The 14,064-nt window shown below is 36.3% G+C and overlaps 4 protein-coding genes across 16 annotated transcripts; 2 read left to right on the top strand and 2 right to left on the bottom strand.

Moving 5' to 3' along the window:
* Positions 1–125: 125 nt before the first annotated feature.
* Positions 126–886, top strand: LOC105266899 (uncharacterized). The gene is made up of 2 exons (XM_011305378.1): positions 126–380; positions 486–886. Exons 1-2 carry the CDS (start codon positions 188–190, stop codon positions 731–733), a joined length of 441 nt encoding a protein of 146 aa, XP_011303680.1. The 5' UTR covers positions 126–187; the 3' UTR covers positions 734–886.
* On the bottom strand, positions 782–2,956 carry LOC105266900 (carbohydrate sulfotransferase 11). Of its 4 annotated transcripts, none has more exons than XM_011305381.1 (6): positions 2,739–2,956; positions 2,203–2,555; positions 1,993–2,110; positions 1,823–1,932; positions 1,466–1,698; positions 782–1,398 (listed from the first exon to the last, which is right to left on the bottom strand). In XM_011305381.1, the coding sequence occupies exons 2-6, from the start codon at positions 2,503–2,505 to the stop codon at positions 1,233–1,235; spliced, it is 930 nt and encodes a 309-aa protein (XP_011303683.1). In that variant the 5' UTR covers positions 2,506–2,555; positions 2,739–2,956; the 3' UTR covers positions 782–1,232. The 4 variants fall into 4 exon arrangements, with proteins under 4 accessions (XP_011303683.1, XP_011303685.1, XP_011303682.1 ...); XM_011305383.1 differs by having other exon boundaries at positions 2,068–2,110; XM_011305380.1 differs by having other exon boundaries at positions 782–1,113; positions 1,215–1,398; positions 1,823–2,110; positions 2,739–2,955.
* Positions 1,363–6,162, top strand: LOC105266901 (inactive hydroxysteroid dehydrogenase-like protein 1). Of its 4 annotated transcripts, none has more exons than XM_011305387.1 (5): positions 1,363–1,422; positions 4,036–4,200; positions 4,272–4,508; positions 4,576–4,919; positions 5,062–6,162. In XM_011305387.1, the coding sequence occupies exons 2-5, from the start codon at positions 4,041–4,043 to the stop codon at positions 5,266–5,268; spliced, it is 948 nt and encodes a 315-aa protein (XP_011303689.1). In that variant the 5' UTR covers positions 1,363–1,422; positions 4,036–4,040; the 3' UTR covers positions 5,269–6,162. The 4 variants fall into 4 exon arrangements, with proteins under 4 accessions (XP_011303689.1, XP_011303686.1, XP_011303688.1 ...); XM_011305384.1 differs by lacking the exon at positions 1,363–1,422 and adding an exon at positions 2,091–2,170; XM_011305386.1 differs by lacking the exon at positions 1,363–1,422 and adding an exon at positions 3,707–3,887.
* On the bottom strand, positions 5,715–13,824 carry Acsl (Acyl-CoA synthetase long-chain). 7 transcript variants are annotated; one of them, XM_011305390.1, is made up of 5 exons: positions 13,244–13,824; positions 13,000–13,071; positions 11,052–11,179; positions 8,857–9,211; positions 5,715–8,778 (listed from the first exon to the last, which is right to left on the bottom strand). In XM_011305390.1, exons 3-5 carry the CDS (start codon positions 11,069–11,071, stop codon positions 7,006–7,008), a joined length of 2,148 nt encoding a protein of 715 aa, XP_011303692.1. In that variant the 5' UTR covers positions 11,072–11,179; positions 13,000–13,071; positions 13,244–13,824; the 3' UTR covers positions 5,715–7,005. The 7 variants fall into 7 exon arrangements, with proteins under 7 accessions (XP_011303692.1, XP_011303693.1, XP_011303691.1 ...); XM_011305391.1 differs by having other exon boundaries at positions 13,419–13,824; XM_011305389.1 differs by having other exon boundaries at positions 13,000–13,824.
* Positions 13,825–14,064: the final 240 nt, after the last annotated feature.

Raw genomic sequence — 14,064 nt, 5'->3', positions numbered from 1 at the left:
CTCATTAGGCGCGGAAACAAAAGGATTACAAAAATGTTCCAGAAATCCTTGTGCATTATTTACTGCATTTTTTATGATAGTTTGATGATAAGAATTTATTTAAAACTCCGTTCTGGGATCCGCAGGATCGCCATCCATAAAAGAAGAAAAAAAAACAAATCCGGGTATTGCAGTGGTTGAAGTGAAAATGATGAAGACCGAAATAATATCATTTATTGTGGGTTTGACGATTTTAATAAATGTTTTTGCTGTGGAAGTGTCGGAGCAACAACCCAAGGTCTCTTATGGCAGTGCTAAAGTTGAATACGAACAATTGACGAAAGAAATTAAAGAAATCGATCGTCAATTAGAAAAAACCAGGAGAATACAATGTTACAATCGTAGGTAGAAAATTTTATTATCATCTAGCTTGATTGATATCTGAAATCAATCTGTAATAATTTACTGGTTAATTTCTGTTCGTTTTTTTTTAATTCTCTTTCCAGCCTTCCAAAAAATGGTGGCATTTTTTTTGAACATTTTTCCGCTTCCTAAACATATGCAGGACGGTTTTTTCGTGAAAGAGAAACAATGTGTTAATCATCAGCAAGGTCAATTCCGTAAACTATCGGAGAAGGTGAAAATAAAGAAAGACCGTGTTGAGGAAGCATTAGCAACAATGAAATCATTGCACCCACTGCAAGAGAAGACCTTGAACGAGAAATCACATAAAATTAATCAAACGACACAGTAAATAATGAGAAAATCTCCATTGTTGTTATGTTATTCCTGTGAATGTTTGTTTATTATTACTAATAATAGGATATCAGCACCTCATTGAATTTATTTTATGTAATTGCAATGTTTTTTTCTGCAACCCAAGTAAAGCTGGATCATAAAAATCGAAGACATGGTATTTATTTCATTGCGATTGTTTTTCTTGAATAATTAGGTTTATTTATGTACCTGAGAGGACACCAAACTGTTGACATTTAAAATTATATTGCATAAAATAAACTTGGCACATGAGCATAGAAGAATAATTCATTGATCACGATGAAAACTTCTTTTTATGAGAATTGCATAATCACAGCATTTCCTCCTGGCGACACCAACGTACGTTTTTTTTTTAACCTATTTTGACGTTGCACAACGAAAATATTTGTGAGACCAACAGATTTACCAGAAATAAATTGTTAATATGGACAAATGATATTTGGAAAAAGGAGACGCACCACCTTACGCTAGATCTGTTACGCAAGGGAAAATCCCAGGACATCTTCCATCGAGTAATCAAAGAGTTTCAAGTCTATCCTATAAAATTCAATTAGTTTTCTAATCTGTTTGAATGAAAGCCCTGAATAGTATTGTTGCAATTTTTTGTCCGTTGGCTCTCGGTCTTTTGGTTTCGTTGGAAAACTGAAATACCACAAATGAAATAAGGTAATTATCAAAAGAAAATTCGATGATGAATTTCATTGATTACCTTATGTGTCCCGCTCCAATGCTTTCGAGCACCTCCGTAGCGTCTTCCACTAAAGTCTCATATTTACTAATGAGATTGTAATTAATTATACATGGCAAACACAATTCGCTTATTGGCCTCCAGTGTTCATTAGTCGTTTTATTGTCATCGGCAGTGATGAAATCAACAAATTCTCCAAAAGTCACATCATCACCTTTGCTCAATGACTCCTTGGTGGCATTTTTTCTGTACTTCTGCAGAAGGAATAAGAAAACAAACAATTAAGATCAACGAGAATTTATAAGACGACTGCTAAAAAATTTCTAAAAAACGATTGGATTGGAGAACAAGATAAAAAATAATGTGTATTTATCATACCTTGACAATTTTTCTTCCAAAACGAGTTTGAAAGTACTTCGAACTAGTCTGATCACGTGCTTCGAGTTTATTTCTATAAGCTGACAGCAATCGTTCCATGGGATGTCTTACTGCAATAAGTGTGTCGTAAGTGGCCAATCTGTATTCAATTTCGGATGTGGTAAAATTACTCAAACGTAGAAAAGTGCCAGGAGCATGGGTCAAGTTGGCTGGTATATCCAGAGGCTCATTTCCAGACCATTTACCTGTTGCTATCATCAGAACGCGTTTCCAATTTGTGCAGGCCACCTATCGAGCAATCAATGTCAAATTTTCTTCAATTAATGCATCCATGGATTCACCATAGAGGTAAATAAACGTTAATTATCGTTAATCTTTACTTTTGGTACATAACAGTAAAGTAACTCGTGGACTTCGTCCACTAGAATATTATTAAAGTCTTTGGGTTCGAAATTGCCCAGGTCAGGAGCCTCCATCCTCAGTATCTCCTCACAGTTGTGCTGCAATCTTTCCTGGCGATCGATCAACACTGATCTAGTGAGTGCATTTGCACCGAGTACCAAATCAGGTGATTTTCGTCGAGGAATGTCACCTAATAAGCTGATATCCCCCATTACAAACAATTCCACCAACACACAAGTCCAAACAGTCATCTTCAGTACTGCTCTTCTCCATCCTGGCATGATACTTCACCCTTCCACTCATTGATTTCCCTCGGTTTCTGCAAACTAATCTGAAATCAACATTCCATCCTGTCAATATATCACACCTGTTCTCCAAATAAATGACCAGTTTGTGCAAAATGTTTAAAAAATCTAAAATCAAATTATTATGATCGGTATTGATTTGTATTGATCGGTATTGATCTGTGTTTTTGCTTCGTCATTCCATTGATTGCACCTTTTTAATCACTCACCACTGGCCATTGATCCATTCGCAGGATAATTCCAGCAATTCGTGCACAAGTTGCCAATAGTATGACACGACACTGTCTCAATTCTCAATTATCATCCAATTTTCTTTCTTCTTTTTTCTTCGAAATAACGAGAATCCAATGACGTCATACGATGAAGCACGATTGGACCGACTACCATCAAAACATGAATGTATAGTCGAAACACACATCGGACATTGAAGAAAACGAGCCGAGGAAGTGGTAGCACGCGTTCCCGTTTACCTCCCTCCGACATTCTCTTTCCCCCGTTCTCTTTCTCACTGGTTTAGCTCCCAGCTATCCTTATGGCTTATAATTTGCCTCGAACCCAAAGAGATGTAACGGAGATGAATACCGCACTCATTCCATTGATTCGAAACGACAAAAACAACTCACTAAAATTAATTCCATGAAAAACTCATGACTGTGATAATTCACAATATTTCCGAAGAGATTGAATAATATTCAAATAGAATTTCAGCTGATTGGAAAAAGTTGCGAATTTTATATTTGCTCATTTTTAATTATTCGCAGGACCGGTTTATTTAGCTCACGGGCATCTACCAAGGTTGAATCATGAATTTGTACTTTGTTTGATTTCCTTTTTTTGTTTGTTATTACGTACATGCGGCAACGCAATGCCGCACTTGGGACACGACTTCAATTATATTTCGTAATTATTCGTGATGAATTATAGTCATTTATATGGGTTAAATGACACAGGCTGGGATGACCTAAACTACCTGGCGGAAGTAAAAATGAAAATTGATGAGAGTGGAAAAGCTGGGGTATGACGTTTTGTTGATTTCGGAAAATTAAGTGGCGAGTTGAATATAAATAATATTGATTGAATATGATGAGGATGATCGGTGAGGGCAGTAGAACTGCATTTGTTGCAAAATACATGGCAACCCGGCAGGTTGTCAGCCAGAGAAAGTGTTTTACCTTCGGTGCCTGAGACAGGCACTGGCAGTCAGTTATGTACTGTTTAGCACGATCGACAGTCCTCGTCGATCAATATTAGGAGAAACACGCTATAAGGAATGATCAACTAAATAATTCATTGCAATTAGCAAATGTTGCAAAGTGTTTAGCATTTATCAGTGCGGATTGCTTACGAATCACTCGATTGTATTTTCCTCCAACAGATTAATTATTTTTTTTTATCAAGTTTTTCAATAGATGTTTAACTGGTTAAGATTTTATCTTCAATCTTTTAATGGTCGTGATGATTTTTACGTAAACTATACTCAAGACAACAAATGACTCTGTTTTTTAGAAAAAATGCTGCTAGCGATAGGATTTTGGCTGCTAGTTGCTGTTCTTGTATTGTGGGCGCTATTAGATCCCTTTAGCAGAGTTTCACGTGCCCTCTGGGAAGTTCTTGTTCCTATAATAAATCCAGTACCAGTCGATCTAAAATCCAAATTCGGAGAATGGGCGGGTAATTATACAGCAATTCTGTTGATCAATTAGGCTTTATATTTATTATTAATCTATCGTGATTTTCGGCAGTTGTGACTGGATCTACTGATGGAATCGGAAAGGCATATGCCAGAGAACTTGCCTCACGAGGTATCAATCTCATATTAATCAGCAGGACATTGGAGAGGCTTGAGAAAACCAGGGAAGAGATTCTTAGTGTTAATAATCAAATTCAAGTGAAAATCATAACTGCAGATTTTAGTAAAGGACAACAAGTTTTTAAGGGAATTGAATGTGAATTGAAAGATGTGCCGATTGGAATTTTAGGTAATTTCGTTCGTATTTTATTGAATTCCAGTGATCGGACGGTTTTAATGACGCTGTTTTTTTTTAGTTAATAATGTTGGAAAACAGTATTCATATCCAATGGTCGTCGGGGATGTCCCTGAAGATGAACTTTGGGACATAATAAACGTAAACGTGGGAGCATCAACTTTAATGACAAGACTAGTGATCCCAGGGATGAAAAAACGTGGGAAAGGCGCTATTGTCAATGTCTCATCAGGCTCGGAGTTGCAGCCACTACCTCTCATGACAGTTTATGCTGCCACCAAAGTATATCTGAAAAGTTTTTCCGAGGCCCTCAGGGCTGAGTATGAAGAATTCGGTATTACCATTCAACATCTCACTCCGTTGTTTGTTAACACAAAAATGAATGCATTCAGCGATCGATTGCAGGTGAAATTCCCATGAAATTCAGTAAAATAAAATTTCATCTGTTGTTTAGAGTAGAACGTGTAACGGGAAATTGGAAAAGAAACGTTTTTCTCAATTATTGTGAAACAGGCGATGAGTAAATTTTATTCTCTATGTTGTTTAGGTATCCAGTGCATTCGTTCCAGATGCAACCACTTACGCAAGGAGTGCCGTTGAAACCCTCGGAAAAATAGATACTAGCACAGGATACTGGGCACATGGAATTCAAAATATTTTCACTTTGATACCACCGGTGTGGATGCGTACGAAAATAGGAAAATTCATGAATGAAACATTTCGAGACGATTACTTCAAACAAAAAACCATATAAATCTCTAAATATCAGTATACCTAATGATTAATCATTATAATGAATCAGTGATATCTATAAATTTTTTTATTCTTTTTTACACTCTGTACATTTATTATTTGATATTCATTCTTTTTCATTATGTTCAATTTAATATACAACATTTCTTAATAAATATATTTAGTACCAATTCACATAAGTCTCTTCTCCTATATCAATCCATAACAAAAGAGAATAAATTTTAATTGTTTTTCATACAGCAAGAAAATGATCAAAATGATCAAAATCGATTCATTGATATATTTTAGTTATTTTTTTTTATCACAACTAAATGCTAAATTACACGTGGACTTCACTTACATTTAGGTACTGGATGATTTGTATTTGCTTTTTTTTCTTCAAGTTTACACAGATTTACATCGCTTGTAAGAACAAAACTGACATTTTTACATTTGTTTAATTTCTAGTTTTTCATGAATTATGATTACTGATGAATAACCAAGAGAATGCTGTTGCGGGGTCTCCAGGAAATTGGCATAAACTTCTCATTTCCCATGATTTCCTCACCCTGAGAAATGAGTTTGTACTTTCCGAATTAAAATTACCCACTTTTCTCATTCACTCGTTCATTCAGTAAAGTTGAAGTAACAATCATATGCCATATTTGTAAGACCGACTCGTACACATTCAAAATCACATGCATTAGGCAATTTCAACTTGTAAGAGGGTAAACTAAAATGTATCAATGGTACTCTTCGAGTATCGAAAAATTCTTCAAACAAATGAAAATTTTTCTGAACCACCGAAACCTTGTATTTTATGGAACTACTAATTTATTGTACGCGGACAATTTAACTTGTGCGAAATTTGTGCGAGAATGCATCAAAATCTGTTAAAAAATTAAAGAAGAAAAAATCAATTGTAAACAATTGTAATAAGTAGGAAAAAAAAAATGTTGACAATTGTTTTGAATGATCAATTGTCTTGCACCATTTTTCGTTATATCTAAAAAGCTGGGAAACCTTATAAAGTATTGCGACATCAACAATTATTGAATTTAATCAACATTTTTCCTTCCATTTCATTGTAAACACAGCAAATCCATTAAACAAAACGAATATGCAACAATTACTGTTACCGCGACTGCTCCAGGGACTGTGATATTATTAAAAAAATAAATGAATTCTATTTGATGATAGAATTCAAAAGCTCGATCAAAAATATATAGTGTATGATTTGTATTCGACTCTATTGGGAGCAACGTGATATTATTTATACCGATAAAATGAATAGTTTTATTCTCAACATGAGTATAACAATTGTGGAAGTTTGATACAGGATTAATAAAAAGTAGGAAAAACAAACTGAATTAATCCTTGTGTGCTTTTGTATTCAATTCAACTGAGGATAAGTCTTTGAAAAAAATTATTATGTTCTTCGTTCATCATTACCCGACATTTGAGTTTCTTGATACTTGATAAAAAAAAAACTGGAAATTAAGATTAGGTCTGATAACCAGCAGAAATATTTTTGCCGGTTACGTTTTATCGGATTGCCTCCACCTGTGCACATTCTATTTGTCCGTTGAAAGAAAGAAAAAAAATGTGAATGCTACAAGTACGAAAACTGACCGAAAAATAATCTGAGCTTTGGTTGTGCCATAAATTGTGGCAATAGCGCACGCCAAGTTTGGCCTTAAGATTTTCTTCGCGTGTCACTGGAAGTTTTATTGGTGCATTTAAGGCATCTGGCTGAACATCACGATGCATACATTCGATTAATCTCGTGTTGATAGCGCTCTTGGACTGCTTTCCTCTTGAGCTTGAAAGCTGCTGTAACGAGACCCATATCTGGTGACCACTGCTCTGAGCACAACTTGACAGCCCCTGGCATTTCAAACCTTTGCAGATGGGATTTCTTAGATTGCTCGAGTAACTCTTGTAGAACGGCTTTCTCCATGGCTGGATTTTCACAGAGCTCTTCCAGACTGGCATTGGTAATGCCAAGGTTAACAGCTATTTCCTCGAGGAGTCGAGGATTTGGTACAACAAGTGCAACTGTGTAGGTTTTGTGTGGATCACCATATACACAAATATTTTCAACTAACGGACAAGTTTTTAATTCAGCCTCAACTTTACCGAGAGAAACGTATTCGCCAAATTGTAGTTTAACCAAGTCTTTTTTACGATCAATAATTTTAATGCAACCATCGGGATGTACCTCACCAATATCTCCACTCCTGAACCACTGTTTTCCGTCTTCGAAGAAGAAATCTTCTTTAGTCTTTTCAGGTATTTTATAATATCCCTGAGAAACATTGTCCCCACCAATAATAATTTCGCCCCTTGGATATGGGCTATCAGTAACTCTATAACTAGCTTCCTCCCAATTTTCCAGTCTAATATCACAACCAATAACTGGTGCACCAACTCGGCCAGTACTTCTGTCGTAATAATCCATAACAGTTGACGATGAGCACGTTTCAGTGAGGCCATAGCCCTGTATTACAGCGACACACAAACAAATTCTCACCTGAGTATGGGTCTCCGGTGTGAGTGGAGCACCTCCAGACAGAATAAGTCGAATATTACCACCAAGTACTTGTCTCGCTGAGCCAAAAATTAATCGATCGAAGAGAGGTGTATCGTAGCCCCTCCTCGTCCACTTGAGTTTGTACTGATAGGCGAAATTGAAAATTGCTTGACTCAGTGCTCCAGATTTTTTAACTTTTTCATTAATCCCCTTTGAAATTCGATCAAGAATCAGAGGTACAGCGGTCATACATGTTGGTTTGAGAACAGCTGCATCACCTTTACATCCTCTCATTATTTTACTGCTCGAATCAATCATTGTCAATGGTGAACTGTAGCCAATTGGAACTCCAGCTAATATAGCCACACTCTCAGCTAGCAGTTCAAACACATGAGCAAGAGGCAAAAATCCAAAAAATATATCTTCATCATGGGTTCTAACAGCACTGCAGAATGCCTTAAGAGTCGACACCATGTTCTTGTGAGACAACAGTACACCTTTTGGAATTCCTGTTGAGCCCGAGGTGTACATTATTATGGCAATATTCTCTGCTTTGGGTGGAACACATTCAACAGTCGATGTGTTTCCTCTCTTAACAACATCCGAGAATGGCATGATAACGACATTATCTTTAAATCCATGAGTATCACATGCTACCAATTGATCCTCCATGTAAATAAGATTCTTCACAGCGGGTATCATGGCCAGTAAATTCTTGAATTTCGGGAGTAATTCGTGGCTCGTTATAACAGTATCAACTTCAGTTTCATTAATCCCATGTGCAATAGCTTCGTCACTGAGTGTAGCATAAATAGTGACAACGGATAGATCCTGTTTGAAACATGCATGTGCTGCAATCATCCATTCTGCCCTTGTTTCGGCGAATATAACAATGTTCTTCTTCTTGGTCATACCGAGTTCCCTCAAACCACGACCGAATGATGCCGCCAATCTCTCAACTTCTGTATAACTTTTCCACTTGTATTCACCCATTTTGTACTATAATAGAGACAACAAATTAATTATAGTCAAGCCTTGACATTGAATTGCCAATGAAAACCCGTTTGTATTACAAACCTTTTTAAATACTCGACCATTGGGTTGGACTTCGTTCTCTTCAGCGAGAATTTGTCTCGTACCCAGGCATTTTTTTCCTCGGTGAGTTTCCACTGCGTATCGTAAAACTTTCTCAAGTGTATCGATATTTTGACGCTCGAGTTTAATGTGTATTGGTGACGGATCATCGGTATTCCTATATGTTATTGAGTTGTCGTCCTTAGCGATTACCCTTGCCTTAACTCTCCTTGACAATTTCCTCTTTTCCCAAGGACGTTGGAGAATTAAATACACGGGAAATGTTAAGAAATCATAGACATAAGACAGGGCCTTTATCGCTGTGATTGCCCCACTCATCCAAAAACCCTCCATTTCACTGTGAACAGCATCAGTATTATTTATCAACTATTCAATGATTAATTAAATTGATGTTATGACTATTCCAAACTAAATAAAATCAACATTATTTATGCTACTCTAATCATGTGCAATTACTGCTTGGACTCTTCCAATGTCATCCCATTAATAATAACATTTACTTCATACTAATAAACGCATTACTAACACAGCAGAGAAGATTAAAATAATGTTGAATATTTTGATCAGTTGTTATCCAATTATGTAACTCTCAATGCAGCATACATGGATTATACAATTATACTGGTTAAATGTCATTAGTAGAAAAATTAATTCCTCAACAATGTGGTATAATTGATAAAGCAAATGCATCAAAAGTTTATTTAGCAAGCTTCACTCATCCTCTTCAGATAAATGTCGACAAAGAAATTGGCAGACAAGTGAGAAAGAGCTTGTGTATATAATTAGCATGTATGCTAGGTCGAAATAGTGTAAAGTGGCCAATTGCTAATTAAAAGATTCTATTCAAGCAGAATTAGTAGCATTTGTTCTCAAGAGCATTCACCTACACTGCATGACTCCGCGATTTGTCGATATTGTGTAGTTGTTAATATTTGATGACATGCTGAAGCTTTATTAATTTCAATAACAAATTGCCGATAGCAAATGAATGCACCCATTACCGAAAATTGTCAACATCAACGTACGGAGTGAATGATTATTTCTTCAGAGCCATTTATTTTATTACCTGGAGCGAGCTCTTCTAAAAATTAAATCCTCTTTTCCACTTTGATCAGACATCGTGCCAAAGACGAAGACGGAGGAAATAACAGTATCAACTTAACAGTGTTCCGCGTAATCCGTGTTGTTTCCAGATTATTACTAAGTCAAATGTTTTAGGAATTAAAAAACGATCCTCTCACGGCCGCGGTCAATGCGGTGACTGATTTTCGTTTCTAGTAGTCAACTAGGCATAGGTGAGATCGTATGAGGGAAAATAATCATAGCTTGTTATCGTGCGCGGACTTTGGTCCAGTTTGATCTTGCAGCAATTTGAGGATATATGACAGATATCAAATGTATGTATTGCCATTGTCTCATTCAATTAATCACCATTTTTTGGCACATGATCATAACGTGTGCATCATTTTTTCAATTTAAATAACGTATTTTTTTTCTTTGAGTCGTATTTTATTTAATTTTATTCGATTTTTTCTCATTAATTGTAAGTCTTCATTACAATAATGCACCATCTTATCGTTTGAGGGGGACGAGAGGAAGAAAGATAATTTAACGGTGGGCAATGTTTAATTATTCCATCGGCAGACTTTGATGCTATTGGCTATAATCATTTCATAACGATTAATAATAATCAAAGATCGTGATAGGATGATCGGTTAATGTCTGTACAACTGGTTGTTTTGACCTTTGAAGTACGGAAAGACGAAAATATCTGTTGAACATTGAGCTTTGGTCGTAGCTGCAAAATGAAATTTTATGTGATTGAGAAGCAGCTTTCGTGTATTCGATAGGACGGTCAGTTTTTTCTACATAATATTAAGAATCAATCGAATTGACCGACATCCCCCGATGCGGAAAATGCATTGACGCGCCCAGTTGACCTATCCATTTAACATCATCAGGATGAAACAAAAAAAAAAAACAAGAATGTTACTCGGCAACTCATGACTACGTAAAGTCCATAAAATACTAGTAAAAGAACATAATGTTATTTTTCAGCTAAAAAATCGTGCAAAGCAGACAATTAATTTCAAATCATGCTCTACACATTGTTTTTTTAAAAAAACTACAGTTTTCATAATTATACAATAAATTGTTGCGACACACGAGCGACTCACAGTTTTTCTTCGACAATCATGATGAACAGGTCTATTCAACCTTGCCTTGTTAAAAAAAATATTCTTTCACAATTTTGGTGGTAACCTCTGGATTTTTTGACACTTCACCAAATGTTTCGTGATTCTCTCTGTAAGAAAAAACATAGATGATCCCGGTATCCACTGATTAATGGCCTTCGCCTGATGATAAATGCCGCAATCCATCTCAATTGTGAAATCAAGTATTTATCATCGGAAAAAATATTTATATATCGAAACAAGTGATTAAAGTTGTTCTCAAATTAGCCGTCTTATTTTCCTGAGAATCAAGGTAAATTGGATTTTTTCCTTGTATCTTATTACATAAAATACAAGATAGAGTCGCTCATAAAAAAATCACGCGTGAAGCTTCAACTTGATGATTTAAATGATGGAAAGAGTATTGCGTTCGCCGCACATGTTGCACGTTCGAGAATTCCATTGTAACTCTCTGGACTGCTATAAGTCTATATTTACATGATATATAGAGCGAGGCGGTACTGTGATCAATCCAGTCGACACAATTTTATCACCAGATGATGAACAAATTGTTTGATTCACATTTCTATATGAATTGTATTGAGTCAAGAGGAAACTCCCACATTTTATCAACGTGAAAGATAATTATTTTGGAGAAAGGTGAGACGACCCGTATTACATAATAATTTGGCGAATTCAGTGACTTGAATTTTGATTCGGTGAGAAGAGGAGATTATACATCGATAGAATGCCATACCTATGAGATTTTTATGATGATTTTTGGGGAAATGAAGAAAAATTCAATGAGAGAAATAATTAAAAAATAAGAAATTGAGATTTGAAATGTTGGCGTTGATGAGTTGCACGTGGTTTTCAGCAAGTGTATGACAAGTCTCGGCACTGAACTTTGGACTCCACCATATAGTGTGACTAAACAGTTTGCAGCCCTCGATAATGATATCCATACGTTGCACTAATGTCAATGTAGAAAATTATTTAAGTTGTCATATTTTTTTGTGCATCCCACAGCATTAATTACTCGTAAATCATAAAAAATCATATTTATGATGATACGGTATGATTTTAATTACAATTCATTGCATCTCCTATAAAGACTGTTGAAGGGGAGCGGAAATGAGCCAAGGGACAAGCGAACGAGGGGAGGACGAATAATTTTAAACATTACATGCAGACCAACGGTCAACTGGCATTACTTTCCCGCTTGTGCGTTTATTATCCTACTCATCCCTCCTACGTGACACTTCCACCATGATATTTCACCGAGTTAATCTTTGTACCCTGCTAGGGTACAAAGGGTGTTATGGATTATGTGCATCTATTTTTCATTGACAAATCATCTGTTGCACATTGTATTTGACCATAAAATTACTCAATTTAGCGGGAAATCATTGAGGTAGGATTAATTGGGTCAAAGAATTTAATGATGGTATTGTGATGGATCCATGCAGAGAGTGAAGGCGAAGAGATCAATTTTTATGGGAATGTTGTCACTTTGTGTCGTCCGGAGAATAATCCTCAATTGACACCGCAACTGACTCATTGACCTAGGTTCACCAATTTGTCATCGATTTAACATTCAACTGTGGAAAGATGAGTTAGTGGCTGGTGTGATCCTTAAATGTGACATACCGGTGTCGTTTATTCGCAGGATGGTGGAGAAAAAATGAAAAACCTTGTCAAGCCCTGATAATTTCAATTGGGTCAAGCCCTGCAATTTATAGTTATCGTGAGGTGAGATGATTACCTCATAACAAGCGAAAATAGAATTCAAACCCACGCAATCAGTCAGACAGCCAAGATGGGGGCATTTGTTGAGAATTACAGGACAATACCTCCACCATTATTTCAATCCGAGGAATATCCTTGTTTATTTCTCACAGATAAGACATAAGAGATGAGTAATAAAGGATTAATTATTGTGATGACTTACCGGTAATGCAAACGATTCCTCAACTGGTCAATTCACCTGCTCTAAAATTCTCCTAATTACGAATACAGCTGACTAATTTGGCGATGAAAAAAGTAAATTATGTATTATTCACCCAGGGTAATAAACCAAAGATAATGTCAAGGTAATTATAGTTCACTCGACTAATTATAGTCTATCTAGTATTTGTACTTTGACTCCCAGGGCGGAGGATGAGGAGAATGAGTCTTATGACTGAAAAAAATACCTCACAAACAAATGTTGCTCGATTGTCAGGTTATGTGCCAAGCGCAATCGCTCAATCTCCGCGTTTTCCCAGACCCACGTGATAATTCGCGATTAAGGATATCTCCACTCCTTACTATTACTCGCGACACTAAGTTCCACAAAAAATCTCCAATTATTTAATTAACAATAAATACCGGATTAATGACGACTCCAGATTGCATAATATTCCAATACACGTCTCTACCCACTCAGTGTTTCATCTCAATTTCGCTCTATTTTTGTTATTTAGCCGTGTACCATAATGTGGATGTACGTGGAGACATTGAGATACTGTCTGGACTGGCTGCATATGAATATATATCTACTTTTGAAGAAGACGCGTCGACACTGCGCGAAAGCCTCAGAATACAACCACGTGTTTCCTGTACACATGCACGATGCACGATGCACGATGCACGCCAATTATATAGCTCGTTCCTTATCCTCTTTCTCAATACTCTTCATTCCACATAATTTAATTCATCAATTATACTCAAATATTTTAAATCGATGTCTCGCTTTTTTTTCGCTTTTATTTGTTTTTTTAATTGTAGGTGTGGATTATTGTAAGTGGAGTTTGACGCAATATACGTTTAATACGTCCTCTCCGCTGCACTCAATGCACCACTGATCACTCGCAGTATCCGGGAGTGGCGGAGTCCTCCTACTGCTCGTCTCCTCGTCTGCTGGTTCTGCTGGTTATGGCTTATGCCTCTCCTATACCAACAACAATCATTCTGCGACAATATCTACTTCTCCACTCTTTGTCCATTATTTTTTTTAATATTGTTCCTTTTCAAT

This window comes from Fopius arisanus, unplaced genomic scaffold, assembly GCF_000806365.1.
Source record: "Fopius arisanus strain USDA-PBARC FA_bdor unplaced genomic scaffold, ASM80636v1 scaffold00042, whole genome shotgun sequence".
NCBI lineage: Eukaryota > Metazoa > Arthropoda > Insecta > Hymenoptera > Braconidae > Fopius > Fopius arisanus.
This window is presented reverse-complemented; position numbering and strand designations above follow the sequence as displayed.

Excerpts from the sequence above, each read along its gene's own strand:
- LOC105266900 (XM_011305380.1), bottom strand. The coding sequence starts at position 2,505 with ATGCCAGGATGGAGAAGAGCAGTACTGAAGATGACTGTTTGGACTTGT. Across the intron at positions 2,111-2,202 it reads TTTACTGTTATGTACCAAAA|GTGGCCTGCACAAATTGGAA; the intron begins GTAAAGATTAAC and ends ATTGCTCGATAG. Across the intron at positions 1,399-1,465 it reads ATTGGAGCGGGACACATAAG|TTTTCCAACGAAACCAAAAG; the intron begins GTAATCAATGAA and ends GTGGTATTTCAG.
- LOC105266901 (XM_011305384.1), top strand. The coding sequence starts at position 2,125 with ATGTCAAATTTTCTTCAATTAATGCATCCATGGATTCACCATAGAG. Across the intron at positions 4,201-4,271 it reads CAAATTCGGAGAATGGGCGG|TTGTGACTGGATCTACTGAT; the intron begins GTAATTATACAG and ends GATTTTCGGCAG. Across the intron at positions 4,920-5,061 it reads CATTCAGCGATCGATTGCAG|GTATCCAGTGCATTCGTTCC; the intron begins GTGAAATTCCCA and ends TATGTTGTTTAG.
- Acsl (XM_011305388.1), bottom strand. The coding sequence starts at position 9,993 with ATGTCTGATCAAAGTGGAAAAGAGGATTTAATTTTTAGAAGAGCTCGC. Across the intron at positions 9,212-9,940 it reads TTTAGAAGAGCTCGCTCCAG|TGAAATGGAGGGTTTTTGGA; the intron begins GTAATAAAATAA and ends TGCTGTTCACAG. Across the intron at positions 8,779-8,856 it reads ATGGTCGAGTATTTAAAAAG|TACAAAATGGGTGAATACAA; the intron begins GTTTGTAATACA and ends TCTCTATTATAG.
- LOC105266899 (XM_011305378.1), top strand. The coding sequence starts at position 188 with ATGATGAAGACCGAAATAATATCATTTATTGTGGGTTTGACGATTTTA. Across the intron at positions 381-485 it reads GAGAATACAATGTTACAATC|CCTTCCAAAAAATGGTGGCA; the intron begins GTAGGTAGAAAA and ends TTCTCTTTCCAG.